The sequence below is a fragment of the Polypterus senegalus genome, chromosome 6, assembly GCF_016835505.1.
Source record: "Polypterus senegalus isolate Bchr_013 chromosome 6, ASM1683550v1, whole genome shotgun sequence".
NCBI lineage: Eukaryota > Metazoa > Chordata > Cladistia > Polypteriformes > Polypteridae > Polypterus > Polypterus senegalus.
Window position 1 is genome coordinate 126,291,494 of NC_053159.1, and position 22,375 is coordinate 126,313,868.

Genomic DNA, 22,375 nt, shown 5'->3' on the forward strand with positions numbered 1-22,375 from the left:
ACAAGTGGAAAAAGGACAGCTGCTGTACAGGCTTTGAAATGATCGACGCAATGTGCGACAAGCAGAAGACACAGCTTACCAGCAGCAACAAGCCAGCAGATGATCCGACTGCTTAGTGTGCGTTCAGACCCCCCTTCACAACCAGAGCGGCAGAGGCACGAAGTGGCAAAAGGGAAGCTGCTGTACAGGCTTCAGGCTTTTAAATGATCAACATGCAGCGCGACAAACAGAACACGCAGCTTGCCAGCAACAGCAGAAAGACAGCAGCTGACCTAACAGCATCTCTTTAGTGTGCGTTCAGCCCCCATTCACAACATGAGCAGAGTTATACGTCCTGCGAGAAAGATTTAACCACCTCCGGGGCAATAAATAAACAACTGCAAAGAATGCATGTGTAACAGTTCCCATGAAAATAACAATCTCTTTAAATTGTATATCCGGTAAACCAAACCCGGGGGTGGGCAAGCGAAGCGAGCAGGGGGCAGAGCCCCCTCATGTATGTGTGTATGTCTGTATATATGTATATGTGTGTGTGTGTGTATATATATATATATATATATATATATATATATATATATATATATTGTGAACGCTGGCCCCAGCACAGACAGACGGACGACATGTTTTCACCCAACACACTATTTATTTACATACACTATATACAAGGTCTTTGCTCACGTGCACCCCCAGTGCCTTCTCGCACCGAATTCCCCAAAAGTCCAGGCCCACAGTCCTTTGTGCCTTCCTGGCCGCCTCCTGTCCTCGCTCTCCAGCTCAGTCTGCTTCCTCCCGACTTCCATCAATCACTGGAGGGAGGCGGCCCCTTAAATAAGGCTCCCGGATGAGCCCCAGGTGTTCCGTCCTTAGCCACGCCCCAGCGTGGCGGAAGTATCGGCTGTCTTCCTGGCAGCTCTCCGGGTGCCACATAAAGTCTTCCCCCCGGCACTTCCTGGTGTGGCGGAAGTGCGGGCTCCCGGGATAATTAGGCACTGGGGCGCCGCCTGGCGGTGGCCACGGGTCCCTACAGGGCTGGGCTTCAAAGCCCTGTACCCGAGGCCCCCTGCCTAACCAGGACGGACGCCCCACTCTGTCTGGAGGAGGCACTCGCCCTCCTCCGGTCCTCAAGCGTCCGGCCGGGCTTCAGCCCGACCGGCAACCGCACGGATAAACCGGCATCGGGCGCCGCCTGGCGGTGACCACGGGCCCCTACAGGGAAGGGCTTCCATGCCCTCAACCTGTGGCCCCAACAGAACCAGGACGGACGCCTCGCGGTCTGGAGGAGGCACAAGCCCTCCTCACGCCCTCCTAGCGTCCCGGCGGGCTCCAGCCCGGCCGGGGCCACAATATATATATATATAAATGTTTATATATATATATATATAAACAACAGCCCTCACCCAAAGGTAGATAAGAACTTCTAGCTTGGATAATTCTTTGGATAAAGTGTCTGCTAAGTAAATAATAGTTGCTTCTACTGTCAGTAACATGGTTGTAGGTGTTAATGAGATTGTTTACATGTGTAAATTGTAAGTACCTGAATCATTCCTTCTCAATATACTGGCAGCATCCATAATTAATTGCTAATTATATTTTTTTCAGAGCCAGTTTGACATGCATCTGCTTGAGATGATTGGAATAGACAGTGAGATCAAGCTGGCTTTGGAAGAACTACCAAAGTGGTCAGCACCCCATGCTGTAGAGAAGACTCTGCTGACCGTGACAGATCAGGTTTACATTCGCTCTGAACCCCTGGGTGTTGTCTTGATCATTGGTGCCTGGAATTATCCAGTTGGGCTTATCTTGCAGCCCCTTATTGGGGCCATTGCAGCAGGTAAGTCATGGTCTGGTTGGACTGAATGCTGGTACCAGGTACACTGGCACCTGAGGACACTGGTCTTCTTTGTTTTACACTGTAAATGCGCCTGAGCGCCGCACGGACGATTGTATGTTGGTTTGTTCCGTGCATCGTTACAATGTTGCTTTTCTTGCTGATTTATTACATTACCAATTTTTCAAATGTTCATTTTCTCCCTGTGCTTAAAAATCATTTAAAAAACGGCCTGATTATGCGGCGTATGGTACGCCGCAGGTTGGCTAGTTAAATATATTTCATAAATCTTTTGGCAGGTGAATTTCAAAGTACCAGAAAATTGTTGACAGGCAGTTTACATCAAGCTAAAATTGCCACCTTAAAAAAAAAAACCCACTGGTCTTCTCTCAATTTAATTTCTCTGTTTGACTAGAATTTTTAGGGGATTCATAACTCAACAAATTAATCAGCGGGTTCATATTAATATAGTAAGATATTAACAGCAAATAATGCAATTTGCTGTCCATGTTCTTGGCTATCTGTCCCTTTAATTTTTGAGTCTTGTTGAATGCTTTCTACCAAAAGCTCTATTAATGATAAAAACAGGAGAGGAGACAAACACAGAAAAAGAGACAAAAAAATCTGAAACTGGAGTTGTGTGGTTTGCATAGATTTTATGTATGTTAATTGAACTAATTTTGTAAAGTAACTCTTTCTAAATACTTAGTTGACTCCTTAAGTGAACTTTTCTACATCTATACTGACTGAAATTGCCTTCTTCTTTTCCTTTTCAATATGTTTCATAATATGGAGTTAGGTGTTAATATTATCTTGTTTGTCCCCTATACAGAATTCTAGTTTAGTCAAGGTTTTTTTTTTTTTTGCTTAATATTTTCTCATTTAGCCATTATTAAGGCATAGATTGTATAAGCTATGGTGAGTGCAGAAATAGGGTTAAAAAAAGACACATTTATTTTGGTCTTTTTCCTTTTGGGTGGAGTGGTGGCTCTGAGGGAGGGATCTGCACTGGTAATCAGAAGGTTGCTGGTTCAAATCCTGTAAACACCCAAAGTGACTCTACTCTGTTGGGCCCTGACAAGGCCCTTAACCTGCAATGCATCGTCCTGGGTATGACATTAATCTGCATCCAGCCCTGCAGGGAAAAACCTGGGGGTTGGTGGCAGAATTGGCACTCCAGCCACCATAAAAAAACCTCCCACTGATTCAATTCCATCTGAACTAGTGTGGTGCTGAGGTGTCACCCGTTACATGGCTGCACACAGGTCCTAATCTGGGGATCCTGAGTTGATTTGTCATGTGGTGGGTGCAGCAATGCGCTATATCAGTGCATGCTCCTAACCTCTCTTCCTTTTGGGTTAAACAAAATAATGGCTTCTCTCCAAGAGGAAGGTCAATCCACCCCATGTAATCCAGTTCCAAGAATGCTGGGGCAGTAATGGCAGTTTTTCTTTAAACATCTTGTAAAGCTGATTTGGGAAGCCATCTAACTCGGGTGTTTTATTACATTTAGATGGTGAAGATAATAATATGTAATTCCACATGATGTGGCTTGATGGGCTGTCAGCCACAAGTTAAAAGTGGAGCGTGACGTGTAGCGGTTTTCAGACGTAAACCAAAAGGCTGCCTGTTCAGTTCCTACCTCTGACTCACTAGCCAAGTTGCCTGACCCATCTGTTCCCCGCTTTTAAAATGTACATTTGAGCCATTTCTTGTAAGTGATGTATTTTGGATAATGTCTTCCGTTAGCTTTAGAAATAATAAGAATTGATTAGGATAATTAGTTGAGATGAAACTTTGCCTTAAAATATGAATGTACAACTTGATTTCCATTGGGTATGCTTCCCCTCAACTTGCCACCAGTGATTTTCGTAGATTGCCTGGCTACATACACTACAACATTGTTGCTTCCCAAGTCCAGGTTTCCAGGTTCTTTTTCTAGCCCCCAGATGTTTACCCCACATACTCCTGCTTCATGCCAAAGTCCCACAGAGTTGGCTCATTCCTTGTTCTCATTGCTCCTAGAGTGTGCATGAGATTCCTGCATCCCTTTACTGGACAAAACAAGTTTAGAAAATGAACAGATAGTAAAATGTCCCAGCTTACAGAAGCCATTTCCATCAGTAGGTGCTCTGTGCGTATGATGTGAAAGAAGTCCTCCATGAATTCATAATGCATTTGACATATTTGTTTCATTGGACACAGCCACAACTTAATCCAATTCAGGATCCTGGGATATTGAATACTTGTTTACTTGTGTACCAAATCGCATCATTTTAAAATGTACACAACATTACTTTTATGTTTGATGGAGGCTGAATATCAGAATAACATAACTAGTGACTTAAAATTGATTCCAAATTATAAACAGTCAGGGTGGACTGTTGCATGCCCAGTCATTAAGTGAATAGTCCAGTAAGTTGGTATCGCTTCCTGCACCCACCCTTACACACCTTTTCAGTGGCTTACTCAACTGCCTGCTCATGTGAGGGATGTCATAGTTTTAAAAGTTTAAAAAGTAGGAGGCATCTCATAGCAGAGCATCCTTGGGTCTCCTCTGTGAGAGTTTTCAACTTTTAATGACTCATAATTACATCATAACAAGTCAGCATTACATTTCAGTTAACATTTACAAATGCTCGTAATCCAATCCGGAGTCACAGAATTCATTTTAGAAATTTAAAATATAATCTTGACTAGTCAGATTTCAAATCTGTAATTTCAGTTTGACTGTCAAAACTGAAGGACTTTTAATACTCTTCAAATAGAACTGTCTGTAGTTCATTTTTTTTTTTTTTGGATGGACTAGCACCATGTTTAGTACTGGCTTCTGTCTTACATCAATACTGCTGGAATAGGCCCTGACTGAAAATTATATTTTATGTAATTAAATTCTGACTAGCTATGGTTGCCCTATAGATAGTTAATAATGTTTTTAGATAGCTTTAATTCAAGCTGATTTCCGATAATTCCGATTTTTATTATAATTATAGATACCTAAGATATGAAGTAGCACAAGGCTTTAAACTTCATAATATCTTGCAATAGTACATTTCTACTCATAGCTAAACCAGATGTCTTTGTTGATATGTTCCCTACCCTCACTCTGTTGTTAGCTCTATTATTTATTTATTTATTTATTTATTTTCCTCAGTGAATAGTGGATTTCAGCCTCAGCACTCTGTGGTACAGGCTGTTGAGTTGTCTACCTTTTGAAATTCAGGTTTAAGAGAATTTGGCTCTGAGCGTTAAGCAGCGTGTGTGTGTGTCTGAAATGTACACCTTTTAATAAAATAATCAGATTTAGACAATATCCTATTCTGGCCAGGTAACGCTTCTGTCATAGTGATAGGCTTATGAATTTACATGCATCTGTAAACTTCCACTTGTTTGAACCTGCTGCTTACTCCTAGAAATGATGATATGCTGGAAAACAAAGTGCTCAGTGTTTATGAATGTGCCCATGTAAATAGTCCAATAAAAACATTCTTTAAGTAACAAAATAGCTTCTCCATTGCTTTTAGTAATAATGTATCTCCTCTATTTCCTTAAAACATGTTTGTGTGTTTTGGAGTAAAATTACTTTTGATTGTGTGTACTGCCAATAAAGTTAACCTTTAACAATCCCCAACTTCAAACTGCACCCTATCTTTGTAGAAGGCATAGGATGAAATTCACTTTTGAGATATTTATGTTAGCTCTGAAGTTGGATAAGGCAATTCTAACTAAAATCTTGGGGTTCAGAGTCAGGATTAATATATGTGTCTATTCATTTATTTATTGTCCTAACCCTTTAATATAGGGTGGTCCAGATCTAATTATGCAATTTTCATTACGCTATAACTTATTAAGTTTATTACATAGAAAATCACCCGAAAAATCCCGGACCATCGAGAAGTGTGCAAACTGACGACATGAAGAATCGTCTTCACGATGAACTGGAATCGTCCCCGCATAAATCAAAGTCATCCAGGTGATCTGGATCTGCATAATTAGATCTGGACCACCCTGTAGTCATTAGAGGCTCACTAACTGCCACTGGACTAGAGGGCAGTCCATTACAGGGAAAAACCTCTGGCACACTCACACATACTGACGCCAAATAAGTTGAGACTGGCCAGTGTACATGTTTCAAAATTCTGGTCTCTTTTTCCTTTTATAATGAATTGACATTTATTTTATCTTATTTTTAGATTATTTTATATTCCCTATACACCATACCTTCAGTAAATCAGAATATTACTAGTATTTGAAATTTGGCATAAGAAAAAAAAAATGGTTTAGCAGGCCAACTTGTATTTGTTATTTATTTAAAACTCAGAGTTTTTGCCTTTAACTCCTGGTCAGAGGTCTAATGGAATTTCACCTTTGGCAGATTGTAGTTTCACTGCATATCAGTGATAGCTGCTGTTTTCCTGATGCTTACCAAAATTTTCATAAGGAGGAGAATAATATGCTGCTTGTTTAATTGTTGCTATGCTGAAAGTTCATTGCCACAAGAGAAAATCTCATTCAAATAAGGCAATCTGTCTCCAAATTCACAACAGCAAAATACATAAACATGGCAAAAAGGGTGTCTGAGGCCTCCAGAATGACCATAAGATGGCCAGGATCCTAGCTTGACCAGCTGGAAAGTCTCTATTTATGCTTGCTGGCTTTAAAAGTTCAAAGTACACAGAAGATCCCACAATATATCAAAATGTCTCACAAGGGAGAAAAAAAAATCCATCAAACTCTGTAAAGAGACATGGTTTCACAAGAATCTTTACAAAGATTTATTAACAGAAATTCAAGAGGAAGCAAACATGCTTAGTAGAGCCAAAAAAAGGCAAAAGGATTTGCTTAAAAAGGCAATCCACAGCAAGCAAGTCCCAATATATCAACCAGTAACAGTAATGCCAAAACAGAAGTGAAAGTCCAAATACCAAAAGGAAAATAATAAGAAATGCAATCCTCACGCAAGTCTGCAATCCTCAGACTTTTACATAACAGTTGCTAAGTAAGAGAAGAGGTTGCTTGTGATAATCTGAGATGGAGTGAGGAGAGAGTGAAGCTGAATATTTTGTGTTGTGGACAACTGACATACTGTGAACACAGAAAAATACACAAAATGATCAGAGCCTTCTAGTGGTCATTTATTATGGTTGTTGGATAACTAAAAAACTCTTCAGACGTATCATTATTGTATTATATACAATATAATATGATATATATTATAACTGTATTTATTCAGGGCAACTTATAAAATCAGGATATACTATAATTGTTTTTGTTTTAATATTTATTGAACAGGTGCCTGGTCAGAATCACACAGTGAGTGAAACATGATGATTAAATCAGGGACCTTGTGGTTTAAAGTTTAATATCTGATTCTCTACATTACACTGTTTGTTTAACCCTGTGTGTGTTAGTGTTAACACATTTATATTTCACTCATTTATTTAGAGTGTGCATAGTATGGGCAACATTATTCTTTCAGTGTTTCGTATCTTGCTTTACAGGCCAGTGAAGCCTGATGTTGCTTACCTGTAAGAACTCTGGTGAGCATTGAGGGTCTCGCTAATAAAAAGTGAGATATGGTGCTTGGCTGCCTTACACAGAAACTGTAAATGAAGCATTGGGAGCACCAAATACATTCTGAAACTTAATCAGGTTCAGGGTCATAAGTTAGTGTATAACCTGTCTATTAAAAAAGCCATGTTATATATAACTAGCAAGATCTAATTAACAACTGTAATTAAAACATTATCTTCTTAAGTGTTTCTTTAGTAAACCAATCTCCATGGTACTGAGAAACGGTGGTAGAGTGAATTGCCTTTTTATTAGATAGATAGATAGATACTTTATTAATCCCAAGGGGAAATTCACATAATCCAGCAGCAGTATACTGATACAAAAAACAATATTAAATTAAATAGTAATAAAAATGCATGTAAAAACAGACAATAACTTTGAGTAATGTTAGCATTTACTCCCCCGGGTGGAATTGAAGAGTCGCATAGTGTGGGGGAGGAACGATTTCCTCAGTCTGTCAGTGGAGCAAGACAGTGACAAAAGTCTGTCACTGAAGCTACTCTTCTGCCTGGAGATGATCCTGTTCAGTGGATGCTGTGGATTCTTCATGATTGACAGGAGTTTGCTTAATGCCCGTCGCTCTGCTACAGATGTTAAACTGTCCAACTTTACTCCTACAATAGAGCCTGCCTTCTTAACAAGTTTGTCCAGGCGTGAGACGTCCTTCATCTTTATGCTGCCTCCCCAGCACACCACCACGTAGAAGAGGGCACTCGCCACTACTGTCTGGTAGAACATCTGCAGCATCTTATTGCAGATCTTGATGGACGCCAACCTTCTAAGAAAGTATAGTCGGCTCTGACCTTTCTTACACAGAGCATCAGTATTGGCAGTCCAGTCCAATTTGTCATCCAGCTGCACTCCCAGATATTTATTGGTCTGTACCCTCTGCACACAGTCTCCTCCTCTGATCACGGGGTCCATGAGGGGCCTGGGCCTCCTTAAATCCACCCCCAGTTTCTTGGTCTTGCTGGTGTTCAGGTGTAAGTGGTTTAAGTTGCACCATTTAACAAAGTCTTTGATTAGCTTCTTGTACTCCTCCTCCTGCCCACTCCTGATGCAGCCCACAATAGCAGTGTCATCAGCGAACTTTTGCACATGGCAAGACTCTGAATTGTATTGGAAGTCTGATGTATATAGGCTGAGCAGGACCGGAGAAAGTACAGTCCCCTGCGGCGCCCCTGTATTGCTGAACACAATGTCAGACCTGCAGTTCCCAAGACGCACATATTGAGGTCTGTCTGTAAGATAGTCCACGATCCATGTCACCAGGTGTGAGTCTACTTCCATCTCAGTCAGCTTGTCTCTAAGGAGCAGAGGTTGGATGGTGTTGAAGGCGCTAGAGAAGTCCAAAACATAATTCTTACAGCACCACTGCCTCTGTCCAGGTGGGAGAGGGATCGGTGTAGCATATAGATGATGGCACCCTCCACCCCCACCTTCTCCTGCTATGCGAACTGCAGAGGGTCAAGGGCGTGGCGGACCTGTGGCCTCAGGTGGTGAAGCAGCAGCCGCTCCATGGTCTTCATCACATGTGATGTCAGAGAAACAGGCCGGAAGTCATTCAGCTCACTAGGACGTGATACCTTTGGGACTGGGGTGATACAAGATGTTTTCCAAAGCCTCGGGACTCTCCCCTGTTCCAGGCTCAGGTTGAAGATGCGCTGTAGAGGACTCCCCAGTTCCAACGCACAGGCCTTCAGCAGTCATGGTGATACTCCATCTGGACCTACTGCTTTGCTGGCACGAAGTCTCCTCAGCTCTCTGCTCACCTGTGCTGCTGTAATTGTGGGTGGGGATGTCTCACCTATGCTGGTATCAGTACAAGGATGGTTGGAGGATGAAGTACTCCGAGGTGAGAATGGGTTACTGTGATCAAACCTATTAAAGAAGTTGTTCATTTGGTTTGCTCTCTCCACTTCTCTCTCGATGGTGGCACCCCGCTTCGAGCTACAGCTAGTGATGATCTTCATCCCATCCCACACTTCCTTCATGCTGTTGTTCTGCAACCTCTGCTCCAGCTTTCTCCTGTACTGCTCCTTTGCCGCCCTGAGCTGGACTCGGAGTTCCTTCTGCACGTGCTTGAGCTCATGCTGATCACCACCACCTTTAAAAGCCCTTTTCTTCTGGTTCAAAAAGCCTTTGATGTCACTTGTAATCCATGGCTTGTTGTTAGCATAGCAGCATACTGTTCTTACTGGAACTACAATGTCCATGCAGAAGTTGATGTAGTCAGTTGTGCATTCAACAGCCTCCTCAATGTCTTTATGTGTAAATCTCACCACAAGATGGCAGATACTGTACACTTTGATTGTGTTTATTTACTTTTTGTTTCTGTCCTCATAGAGGACACTTAAGGCTTCTCTTGATGTCATTTGTGCTAGGAACACGAGTTCCTTGCCATTTTAAAATATATTAGTGTTTCTTGAGATCATCAACTGCACAATCCCTGGTTAAACTGAGTTGTAAATTAGCTAGTTTTTCTTTTAATTTGTCAAAAGAAGTATTTGGCTGAGTTAGGAGGAAGAGGTTCGTAGCATGCACTGTACAGTGGCTGGTTAGAATAGAAAGAAATGAAAGAAGAGTATAGATGTGCTACTTTCATATATGTGAGTATGTTCATGACCTGGTGAGGCTCGATGTCTTGAAATTTTTGTGTTCACCTTCAAAGTTTCCCCATATAATGCATCTTATGAGTCCCAGCAAATAAAAATTTGTGTTTCTAACTTGGAGTTTATTAACTTGTTTTTTCCTCTTAAGGTAATGCTGCAGTGATAAAACCATCAGAGGTCAGCGCCCACACAGCAGCTTTACTGGAGCTGTTACTGCCTCTCTACCTTGATAGGGTGAGAAACTGTTTAAATTCCTTTTCTACATGATAAACTTTTGAATTTACAGATTTATATATTACTTCAAATGTGTATTTTCATATTTACATATTTAAATGTTACATCTATAACACAGTGTTTGTAGCTTTTTCAGCACCTAAATGCTTATAGTTTACTGGGTTTTGCCAATTATCTGACAGTATTTATATCTCATGAATATCGAAATTCATATTAACTAATAAGAAAACTGTTAAGATCCCAATTAGAGGTTTTAAGAGATTAAATTAATATTAAGTGCTAACAAAACCCTTAAGATACCAGTTCCAGCATACTGGTTAAATGTGGCACATAGTTTGAAGCTACTGTTTAGCTGGGTACCAGCAGCTACTTGTTTAGCGTAATGAACTTCTACTGATGCAGGTTTAATTTATTTGTTAAATTTGTGAAGAGAAACTTGTCGAAGCTAAAGATTTACATACACACAGATTACGCTGCGTAACAAAATTACTTTTCGTGTCACATGAATCAATAGGTGAATATTGCAGTATATTTTGTGCAGAATTAAAATATCTAATCATACTCTCTCTAATCTCTTTAAATGACGCACAATTAAAATTTACAATAAAAGTACATTTGCACTATATATACATTCTGTAAGCATCTCACCTAAAAGGCAGAAGTATACGATTTTCCTTTTTAAGGGCAAACAGTAATCAACAAACACACTAGGACTTTACTTGCCTTGGTATCGCTTTTCCATTCCAGAAAACCATTCACCATGCCTGATACTTTTGGTTCTTTGTGGAGGAGATTCGGGCCTCTTAATCTGAAACCTATTAGTTCTTCTTGCCTTTTAGACAGGTTCAAATTCTGAAAAAGGTCCATAAGATCTCCTTGAATTAAAATGTTCTTCAGAAGACGATGTTTGAAAAGCTGGGTCATGTTTGTCATCATCCACATGCTCTACAGGATCTTTTTTAAGTTCACGTTCATTGATAGTTGCTGTGACAGTTCCTGGATATTTTGGCACAGGCCTCATGGCAGATTGTAGATTAGGATATGTCACCGTGTGTTTTGATGTAGAACTAATTCCTGATATACTTGTTACTTCCCTCCAAATCATAAGAATAGCAAAATTTATATAACAAGGACCTTGTGACCATTCTGTAAAGAGGTTGATACAAGTCACACAGCAAGTATGAGCAGCCCAGCTCTTATTTTGAGGACCCACTTTGAAACCAAAATAAAGCTCATAACATTTTGTAACAAGTGAAACCATGTTACTGAGATTTAAACATTAATTTGTCACAAATATAGCAGAAAGATTTAGGATTATTCACACAGTTTCTAGGCATTATGCCCTTAGATGTTTATAACCACTACATACATACACTAAACCAAAGAACTGTATGTGTGAGAAACAAAAACACAGCACACAGATGTTTACACTTTGACCTCTGATCACCAACTGGCATGGAGCTGTGACTCACACATGGAGCAGACCCAAGCCTCACCACATCCAAACATGTAGCAGCCTGCAAACTCTGGCACAACAGACTTATTGTATGCCCTACTGGAAAGTTGTACAGTGTTCACAACAACAACATTTATATCAATAGCAAATTTTAATACACAGGATGTAGGCCAAAGTGCTTTAGAATATGTCAAAGAAATAGTTACTAGTAAAGTAAAATAAGTTTAACTAGGTAAGAGTAATAATGAATAAATAACAAATTAAATCAGCACTGGTTTACATCACATAAATACAGTTAGGTCCATAAATATTTGGACAGAGACAACTTTTTTCTGATTTTGGTTCTGTACATTACCACAATGAATGTTAAATGAAACAACTCAGATGCAGTTGAAGTGCAGACTTTCAGCTTTAATTCAGTGGGTTGAACAAAAAGATTGCATAAAAATGTGAGGCAACTAAAATATTTTTTTAACACAATCCCTTTATTTCAGGGGCTCAAAAGTAATTGGACAAATTAAATAACTGGAAATAAAATGTTCATTTCTAATACTTGGTTGAAAACTCTTGAAGTCTTGAACTCATGGACATCACCAGATGCTGGGTTTCCTCCTTTTTAATGCTCTGCCAGGCCTTTACTGCAGCGGCTTTCAGTTGCTGTTTGTTTGTGGGCCTTTCTGTCCGAAGTTTAGTCTTCAACAAGTGAAATGCAAGCTCAATTGGGTTAAGACCAGGTGACTGACATGGCCATTAAAGAACTTTCCACTTTTTTGCTTTAATAAACTCCTTGGTTGCTTTGGCTGTATGTTTTGGGTCATTGTCCATCTGTATCATGAAACACCGCCCAATCAATTTGACTGCATTTATCTGGATTTGAGCAGACATTAAGTATAAGTATGTCTCTGAACACCTCAGAATTTATTCGGCTGCTTCTGTCCTGTGTCACATCATCAATAAACACTAGTGTCCCAGTGCCACTGGCAGCCATGTATGCCCAAGCCATCACACTGCCTCCACCGTGTTTTACAGATGATGTGGTATGCTTTGGATAATGAGCTGTTCCGCGCCTTCTCCATACTTTTTTCTTGCCATCATTCTGGTAGATAGATACTTTATTAATCCCAAGGGGAAATTCACATAATCCAGCAGCAGTATACTGATACAAAGAAACAATATTAAATTAAATAGTAATAAAAATGAAAAGAATTAAAATAAAATTAATGTTCGCATTTACTCCCCCGGGTGGAATTGAAGAGTCGCATAGTGCGGGGGAGGAACGATCTCTTTAGTCTGTCAGTGGAGCAGGACAGTGACAAAAGTCTGTCACTGAAGCTACTCCTCTGTCTGGAGATGATCCTGTTAAGTGGATGCAGTGGATGCTTCATGATTGACAGGAGTTTGCTTAGTGCCCGTCACTCTGCCACAGATGTTAAACTGTCCAACTTTAATCCTACAATGGAGCCTGCCTTCTTAACAAGTTTGTCCAGGCGTGAGGCGTCTTTCATCTTTATGCTGCCACCCCAGCACACCACATTTGGATATCGATACGCCTACCCCCTGGAGAGTGTTCACTTGGTTGGCAGGTATGAAGGGGTTTCTCTTCACCATGGAAATGATTCTGCAATCATCCACCACTGTTGTCTTCCGTGGACGTCCAGGTCTTTTTGTGTTGCTGAGTTCACCAGTGCTTGCTTTCTTTCTCAGGATGTACCAAACTGTAGATTTTGCCACTCGTAATATTGTAGCAATTTTCCGGGAGGGTTTGGTCTGTTTTCGCAGCTTAAGGATGGCTTCTCTTACCTGCATGGAGAGCTCCTTTGACCGCATGTTGTCTGTTCACAGCAAAATCTTCCAAATGCAAGCACCCCACCTCAAATCAACTCCAGGCCTTTTATCTGCTTAATTGATAAGACATAACGACTGACTTGCCCATGAAATAGCCTTTGAGTCAATTGTCCAATTACTTTTGAGCCCCTGAAATAAAGGGATTTTGTTAAAAAATGCTTTAGTTCCCTCACATTTTTATGCAATCTTTTTGTTTAGCCCACTGAATTAAAGCTGAATGTCTGCACTTCAACTACACCTGAGTTTTGTTTCATTTAACATTCATTGTGTTAATGTACAGAACAAAAATTAGAAAAAAGTTGTCTATGTCCAAATATTTATAGATCTTACTGTAAATAAGGACTCTGCTTTTGTACGAATTGTATATAATATCGTAATTAAGTCTCTAAAAGATGAGACGAATAATAAGATCAGATTGCCAGGTGGACAGAAAAAAACAAAACTCCTTCTAAGCTGGGGAGAAAAAATCTGCAGGGGTTCCAGGGCCAAAAGACCACTTTCTACCAAACATAAATGTAATTAAGTCGCTCCTCATTGTTTCCAGGCTTCATCCCAGAGCATTTAATGCAGTGGATGTCAAGCAATAAAAACATTTTAATCCTGAGCTAACATTAAAGTATGTGTACACCCTAATAATGGCTTATATACTAAATATACAACCTGAAAAAGGAATAATTTAAAAACAATGGACAATACAAAAATCCTAAATACATTTCGCAAATCAACATAAAAAGTACTTTTAAAACAAACCCCAAATGTTCAGCGAAAAAATCTTTATTGACCAGTGTTGTTACTTTCAGTTTAAGTAGCACCTATAAACTAAATATATATGGCAATGCCCGAGTGTACCCTGGGATCTTTTGGAAACCTCAAAGTTTGTTCCTATTTTGTTCCCCCTGTTGTTGGAACTGGCAGTAGGAACCTGTGAGTCTGACCCACAAATAATTCATCTAGAAAGTGGGAGAAGGGGATGAGTAAAAAATATTTATTATTATTCTAGCCATGATACCTGTTGAAGACAAGTAATAGAATAATTTTTAAAATTACTGTCTCTTGCCCTACGTTTATCTTCAGTGCTTTTTCTCTGTATTTGCACGTGTGAATGTCTCTTCACTGGCACTCCTCTCTTGAGCGCATCCCTGTAAAGCCTGCTTCTTCCTCCTGCCCGTTTTTATTCTTACCATCTATGAAGGTGCCTCTCTCAGCATGCTTCATATGCCTGTGACGGTTCGGTTCGACACCATGCTACTGGGTCCTTCCGGGAGCCTCTTGAACCCACTACTGCTGATAATGAACCCAAGGGATGAGCCAGACAAATGAGGACACACATGCAGCAGCAAGGGGGAGGTGCATAGATTGAAATGGTGCCTTTATTAAAAACAAAGTCAAAAACAAAGCAGTGTCCCAAAGTGCGGTTCTCCATCCATTATAAATAAATAATCCTTGAAAACAGTGCAAAACTGGAGGTTAAAAACAAATAAATAATCCATTGAAATAAATTTAAAATACTAGCCAGGAGTCTAGCCTTTGAAAACATGTCCCTGGTGCTTCCCTTTCAAAATGCATATCTCCCCTGGCTTACCCAGCTCAGGTCTTGCAGCCTGGAGAGACATCTAAACCAACAGGCGCAGCCAACCTTTTTCCACAGGTCCTGGCTCATGGCTTCAAGGAACACTCCTAGTCCGAACCCAGGCTCCGGTCCCTACTGCCCATGGCTCCAATAGGGCTCCCAAATCTGAACCTCACCAACTCTCACTGCCTCCTCGGACTTGCACAGTGAGTCGCACCATCCAGCACTGCATCACTCCAGCTCCCTAAACAGCTTAGCCAGAGAGATTCACTTCAGCAGCCATCTTTAACCTCCATTCTTTCTTTCGTTTTTCTCTCACTCTTTCCATCCTGTGCAGGCTCCTTTATACTATGCTGCCTAATTGGGTATGGGTGTGAGGAACCGCTCCCTCCATGGCATCATTGAGGTGCCTGACTGATCCGCCCACCTCCGCTTGTGTATGCGGTGTGGTCAGCCATTTCCCTAATTAACCACGGAGTGAAACGCACTCATGCACACCCACACCCAACTGGAGCTTGCACTTTCTTGGGGTGCAATTATTTATTTAAAATTGGTCACTAATTTCCTAGCCGCTGATTCGCTAAATGTCTTTACTCCTCCTCACATATCCTCTTTTTTGACATCACCAAAGCTGAACTGAACCAATCACACCAAAAACAAACTGACCGATTGGATGGCTCTGAGGGACTGGACACACAGACTTTAGTGTTTTATTATATACAGTGATCCCCCACCTATCGCCGAAGTTAAGTTCCTGACCTATCAGCAATAGGTAAAAGTCGGCGATGTGGAAAGACCATATAAATAAACCATTTTTTTATAGTTTAAGCCTTAAAATACCCCTCCCACATGCTTTAAACTCACGTAAACACATTAAAACACACTTTGTAAACACATACGAAATGTGGATGTCGGGATAAGGATATGAGTAACATCTCTGTATTATAAAACATTTTAACGTCACGCAAGACAAGGCAGTTACACAGAAGAACAGATGCTATACAGGCTTTTAAATGATTGACGCACAGAGCAACAAGAAGAATAAGCATCTTGGCAGAAGCAGCACAAAGCCAGCACAAAGTTCACTTCTCCTTAGCATGCATTCAGCTCCCCCCCTTCACAACACGAAGTGGCAGGAGCGTAGTGCACCTCTGTTGGGGGGGAGGTATGGGGGTTTTTGAGCGAAGCAATCGAGACCAGATCATCTCGGACAGACACTTTGACGACACGCAAGACTAGACATTACAACCTTAGGAAGCAAAACCCGCGAAACGGTGACTTTTGCACTGTCACGCCCTACTTACAAACAATTTAAAACAAGTTCACTGACCACTAACCTAGCAGTTGTTGGAATGCTTTTGGCAGACACACTTCAGGTGCTCCCAGCTCTTAAAACAACGACAAGCAGAACACGCAGCTTGCCAGCAGCAGTTACAGAAAGCCAGCAGATAATCTGAGCAGTTCTCCTTCGCGTGCGTTCAGCCCTCACAACCCCCCAGGCACTCGTCCTCCTCCTTCAGTACGTGCAGAGCTACAAGCAGAACAGGCATTTTGGCAGAAGCAGCACAAAGCCAGTAGCTGATCTGTCCACTTCTGGTTTACCGTGCGTTCAGCTCCTCCCCTTCACAAAGCGAGTGGCAGAGACGCGAAGTGGCAAAAGGACAGCTGCTGTACCGGCTTTTAAGTGATTGATGCAAAGCGCGAAGCGACAAGTACAACACACAGATGGCCAGCAGCAGCAGCAAGACACCAGCTGAACCGATCGCATCTCTTTAGCCTGCGTTCAGACCCCCTTCACAATGCAAGCAGTGTTATAAGTGCCATGAGAAAGAGATTTAACCACGCCCGGGGCAAGAAATAAAGGACAAATATTGTTTTTTAAAGAAAAAATGAAAATAATGCATATGTAACAATTCCCATGAAAATAACAATCTCTTTAAATTATTTATCCGGTAAACCAAACCTGGGGCAGGGCAAGCGAAGCGAGTAGGGGGCGAACCCCCAAGTAATAATAATAGTATTAATAAATCTGCGATGTAGCGGGGGCGCGATAGTTGAACCGCGATATAGTGGGGGATCACTGTAATAGATTTTGTTGGAAAACTATTGTTGATTCTCCTTTCAATTACATTACACTTATGAATCCCCTTCGCACAGCAGACACCTGAGGTTTCTTTACTTGACCTATTCTGTGCATGTCTGTATTCTTATTTTAATTCCGGTGCGCCTTTTAAATGTTTCATGTAATGGGTTCTTGTCAAATATTAATGGGACTGTACACTAAAAGTTGCGTTCAGTAATTGCTTTAAAGGTTAAGCAGTAATGTTGTTGTCGTCGTAGTAGTAATACTGTCATGTCTACATAGTTACCCTGAAATTCTTAATTGCATGTCCATTTATTCATGGTACAGTCTTACCAGATTTCTGCAGCTGAGGTGCTGACAGCTTGTGGATGGTACAGTTGGCTTTGAATTCATAGAGGTTTGTTTATTCAAAATTTAAATTGACTGCTTTACGTTTTGCCCCTTCTTTATGTGTACTATATAATAAATGCACAATGTGTATATTATTGCGTAATCTTGCACTTGTGTGTTTTTGTGCACTGTGGTTTTATGTTGCTGCCGTGGCATGTCAGCTTTGGTAATCAATGAAGTTCTGTCTACTTCCCTGCCCATGTCCTCCAGTATAACACGGCTAATTAGTATGTTTTTTTGCCAACCTTTCTGTTGTAACAAGATATGAATATAAATCACTTTAGTTGAATTCATCGCATGCAGTTCATCTCCTGAAGCCCACACCATCAACAAACTGAATGTGTTGTATAAGTGCTGAGATAGCTCTCTTTCTAATATTAACTAATTCCATCCTTCCTTTACCCAGGAGCTGTATCCAGTGGTGAACGGTGGTGTTCCTGAGACCCAGGAGTTGTTGAAGCAGCGTTTTGATCACATTTTCTATACTGGTAATTGCACCGTTGGTAGACTGGTGATGGAAGCAGCCTCTCGATACCTGACCCCCGTCACTCTGGAACTTGGTGGGAAGAGTCCTTGCTACATTGACAAAAACTGTGACATTCATGTAGCTTGCCGGTGAGAGAGCATACTTGTGAGGCTGTGTACATATGAATGACTCCTTTAATGTGGCTTTTAGGACTGCAGAATGTAACTCTGAGCTAGGGGATGGAGGGGAGTTTTGGTCCTGTGGATTCTGTGTGTGCATGCTTGTGTAACACCCATGGGTATTTTTATAGTGGCTTACATTTAAACCTTTAATTCTGACTTGCACCTGATATGTATGAGCTCACTAGTCCTGGAGGCATCCATGCCTCTCCATGTGTGAAGTTTTATTTATTAATTATACCACACATCTAGTAGTCATTTGTTAAACTGCATTAATCGCTTTCCCTGTGGCTTGGCTTCCTGGATTAATTTTTTGACAATACAAAAGCATTGCTGTCATGGACACTTTTACAAAAGGAATGTTCATTTATTGTTACAAGAGATACCACCTAATCAGCTTCTTTCATTAATGCTCTCTCCTACAGCCGCATCACTTGGGGAAAGTTTGTGAACTGTGGGCAGACTTGCATTGCCCCCGATTATGTGCTCTGTGATTCAAGCATCCAACGTCAAGTGGTGGAGGAGATCCAATTAACTCTGCAGGTAAGCCCAGACTGCTAGGTTTCATTTGGCTCAAAAAATAGCTCATGTCACCAAATTTAGTGACTCACATTATAGAAATAGTTCCAATGGTGGGGGTTCTGATGATAACCCCCTTCTGCCCACTGCACTTAAAAGAAGGTGGCGTCAGGTGGAGTGTTTGCAGACCCTTGAGCTTAGAAAACTGTTGACCTCTGCTATGGGACTGCAAACAGCTGCCCTGCCTCCATACGATTGTGCCATTAGTCACTTAGTAATTAAACTTATTATTACGGTGTTTATGAAAAAAAAATCTGTTTTTCCAATTTTCCATCATAGTTTCACAGTAGCTTTTTCTGTAGAAAATATCACAATTTGAAGTGTGTGAAATTGTGTTTTGTTTTTTTTTTTTTGAACTGGGTCCTGCTAGCTTGTTTAGGGCTAGTATGGCTGACCCTACTGACCCAACAGAGTTCTAGATGTTCCCTTACACGTGTGTGCACAACCTGAATGTTCCATTACCCAGTGGGGCATGGAGGCCAGGACCCTATAGTTTTTAAATTGTGTGTGTTTGCACTTCCATTTTAAGCTTTTCCTAGGCAAGCCAATGCAGTGCAAATCAGAAATGAGACATGAAACGCATCTGTCAAGCACCTGGTGAGTTTCTTCTTACCTTTTTCGTGGACTGACTGGCTTGTTGACTAGTTTGGACTGGCAGTGTGCCATTTAGTGCATGAATACTGATTTGCACTTCTGGTGTCCTGATGTTGGTTTTGGTCTTGAGTATTTGATTGTGAGACTTTATGCTTTTGACGTGATTATACTTTCCTTTGTTTGATTTTTTTTTTTGATAGCTTGATAGCTGGTGTCCTAAGGAATTGGTAACGTAGGCATGCAGTGTCTCTCCTTTACTCCCTTACATGAGATTTACATGAGATGTGTGATTGTGGTTTTGTTCAGTGTAGTACCTCCATAGTATGATTGTATAATCAAATTTTAGTGTGTGTGAATATTGTGTGTCCCCATAAGAATTTTCATTCTAAAATCAGTACTCATGACTGAATAATAAAGCTTTTTAACTGCTTGCTTAGTGCTTAGTTACTTCTGAGTTTGCTACTGTCTTTTGTAATTTCAGGAATTCTATGGTGAAGACCCTAAGTTCTCTCCAGATTATGGACGCATGATCAACAAGCACCACTTCCACAGAGTGATGGCTTTGATGGAGGGGACAACTGTGGCTTTGGGTGGGCAGAGTGATGAGGAGAGCCGTTATATTGGTGAGTTAACTTTAAGGCATTTTATCTGGCCACATACATAGAACTTCTAAGTTTGTAACGTCCTCTTTCTGTTTTCTAGCTCCCACAGTGCTGGTGAATGTAGCCCCCCATTCCAGGGTGATGCAGGAGGAAATCTTTGGGCCTGTCCTCCCATTGGTTTGCGTCCAAAGTGTGGATGAAGCTATTGATTTCATTAACCAGAGGGAGAAGCCACTGGCGCTATATATCTTCTCGGAAAAACAGCAGGTAGTGTTTTGGTGCACTTAAATAGTCGATGGGGTACTGAACTGACAGCAATCAGGAAACTTCTTAATGACGAGATATCCAGAAACAGGCTCTGCACACCTCATCTGTGTGCATTCACCAAACCAGTTTACAAATGTTACAAATTTATGATTATTGTGATTTTCATTTTCCCTATTTAGTTTACACAATTTATATCTTATTACTTTAATTTTTGGGCCTAATTCATTAAAGTGGTAAAGGGACAGATGGTGACATAAAGAATACATTGAATTATCTTGATCATTATGACAATTTTATTCTGACCCCCTTTTCTTTTATTTATATATATATATATATATATACTGTATATATATATATATATATATATATATATGGTTCTCCCTGCGTGGAGTTTGCATGTTCTCCCCGTGTCTGTGTGGGTTACCTCCCACTGTTCAAAGACATGCAATTTAGGTGAATTGGCGATCCTAAATTGTCCCTAGTTTGTGCTTGGTGTGTGTGTGGGCTGGCACCCTGCCCGGGGTTTGTTTCCTGCCTTGCACCCTGTGTTGGCTGGGATTGGCTCCAGCAGACCCCCATGATCCTGTAGTTAGTATATAGAGGGTTTGATAATGGATGGAGATATATATATATATATATATATAGATATATATACAGTAGACCTATATATATATATATATATATAGATATAGATATAGATATACTAGCTGAAATACCCAGCGTTGCCCGAGAAACATAATTGAGAGAAACATAATTAAAAATGACACAACTTTAAAAATAAATTAACAAACAATAAAGACTCATTAATGTGCTTATTTTGCGTTCTTGTATTTATGTTATCATCCAGTTAACACTCGGAACCAGACAACTCTATTTAATTTGAAAAGCAACAGGGGCGCGGTGGTGCTCAAACAAAGAATGCTGGCAGTTGCCTGCTATATAAAGTACTAACTGTGTAAGGATCCTAGAAAGTATTGACATTGTCAGAACTACTCTGGGCATCTCTCTGCTATGTGGAATCATGTTGCCAACTTGCTCGCATCATTTGTGCATTAGCAGCTAAGCAACTGTCTTCCATTTGCCGGTGTGCTGACCTCGCTTGCGTATCCTCGGAGCTGGAGCCCTCACCCTGACTCTACGTCTCACTTCCGGGCTGGACAGACGCACACACTTGCACGTGTAGAACTCTATTTAATTTCAAAAGCAGCGGGCGTGCAGTGGTGGTGCTCAAACATAAAGAATGCTGGCTGTCACCTCCATTATGCCCCCTGGTGGTCATTCGGAGTGTCAGCTGGATGATAACATGCATACATGAGCACAAGATCACCCCCCACCCTACCCAGAAGGGGGTGGGTTACGGCTGATTTCACCCTACAGTATTTTAGTCGACCAATGAGGAACATGTGTACCAAGTTTCATGAAAATCGCTCCTGCCGTTCGGACGTGATGCTGGAACTTACATACACACATTGACTTTTATACACATAGATAGATATAGATAGATAGATATACAGTGGGTATAGAAAAGAATCACCCCCTTCGAAATACTCCCATTTTTTTGCTTTACAGCCTTAAATGAAAACACACAAACTTGGATGTTATAGGTTGTATTGAGTAAGTAAAGCTGGAAAAAATATTGGTTTGTGTGTCTTTCCTTCCACAGTCCAAAAACATGCAGATTAGGTGGATTGATGATATTAAATTGGCCCTTGTGTGTGGTTGTGGACGAAGGTTCAAACAAATAGCAGACAGACACCAATTCTAATAAGCAGAATCTTTTATTCCTGACTTCTTGGTGAGCAGAGCGGCTTTTCCTTGCAGAGAGAAAATGCAAGGAAGGCCCCCAACAAGGGGGGTTCAGATGCATTTATAACAAAATCTTCAAAGAGAATCGTTAGAAAAAAATAGATCAGTTCCATCCAAGGTCACAGAACATTGTTTACAAAATTTGTTGATTAGAACGGAAAGCATAAATTCTAGTCTTATATTTGGAATGAAGCTTATCAGAAAACTTGTCATATGTTTGGCATCTTACTTGGACGATAATCTAGACACTGCTGAAGCAGCTGGGAAGAGTCAAAAACTGCATTCCACAC

General features: G+C 40.8%; 1 protein-coding gene across 1 annotated transcript in view; it reads left to right on the forward strand.

Moving 5' to 3' along the window:
- Positions 1 to 22,375, forward strand: part of LOC120531571 (aldehyde dehydrogenase, dimeric NADP-preferring-like) — a 48,233-nt gene that overhangs the window by 10,495 nt on the left and 15,363 nt on the right. The window contains exons 4-9 of the mRNA XM_039757090.1: positions 1,600 to 1,831; positions 10,163 to 10,248; positions 17,999 to 18,207; positions 18,663 to 18,780; positions 19,892 to 20,033; positions 20,113 to 20,279. Of these exons, the coding sequence (XP_039613024.1) occupies positions 1,600 to 1,831; positions 10,163 to 10,248; positions 17,999 to 18,207; positions 18,663 to 18,780; positions 19,892 to 20,033; positions 20,113 to 20,279 (954 nt within the window). The remainder of the gene's footprint in view (positions 1 to 1,599; positions 1,832 to 10,162; positions 10,249 to 17,998; positions 18,208 to 18,662; positions 18,781 to 19,891; positions 20,034 to 20,112; positions 20,280 to 22,375) is intronic.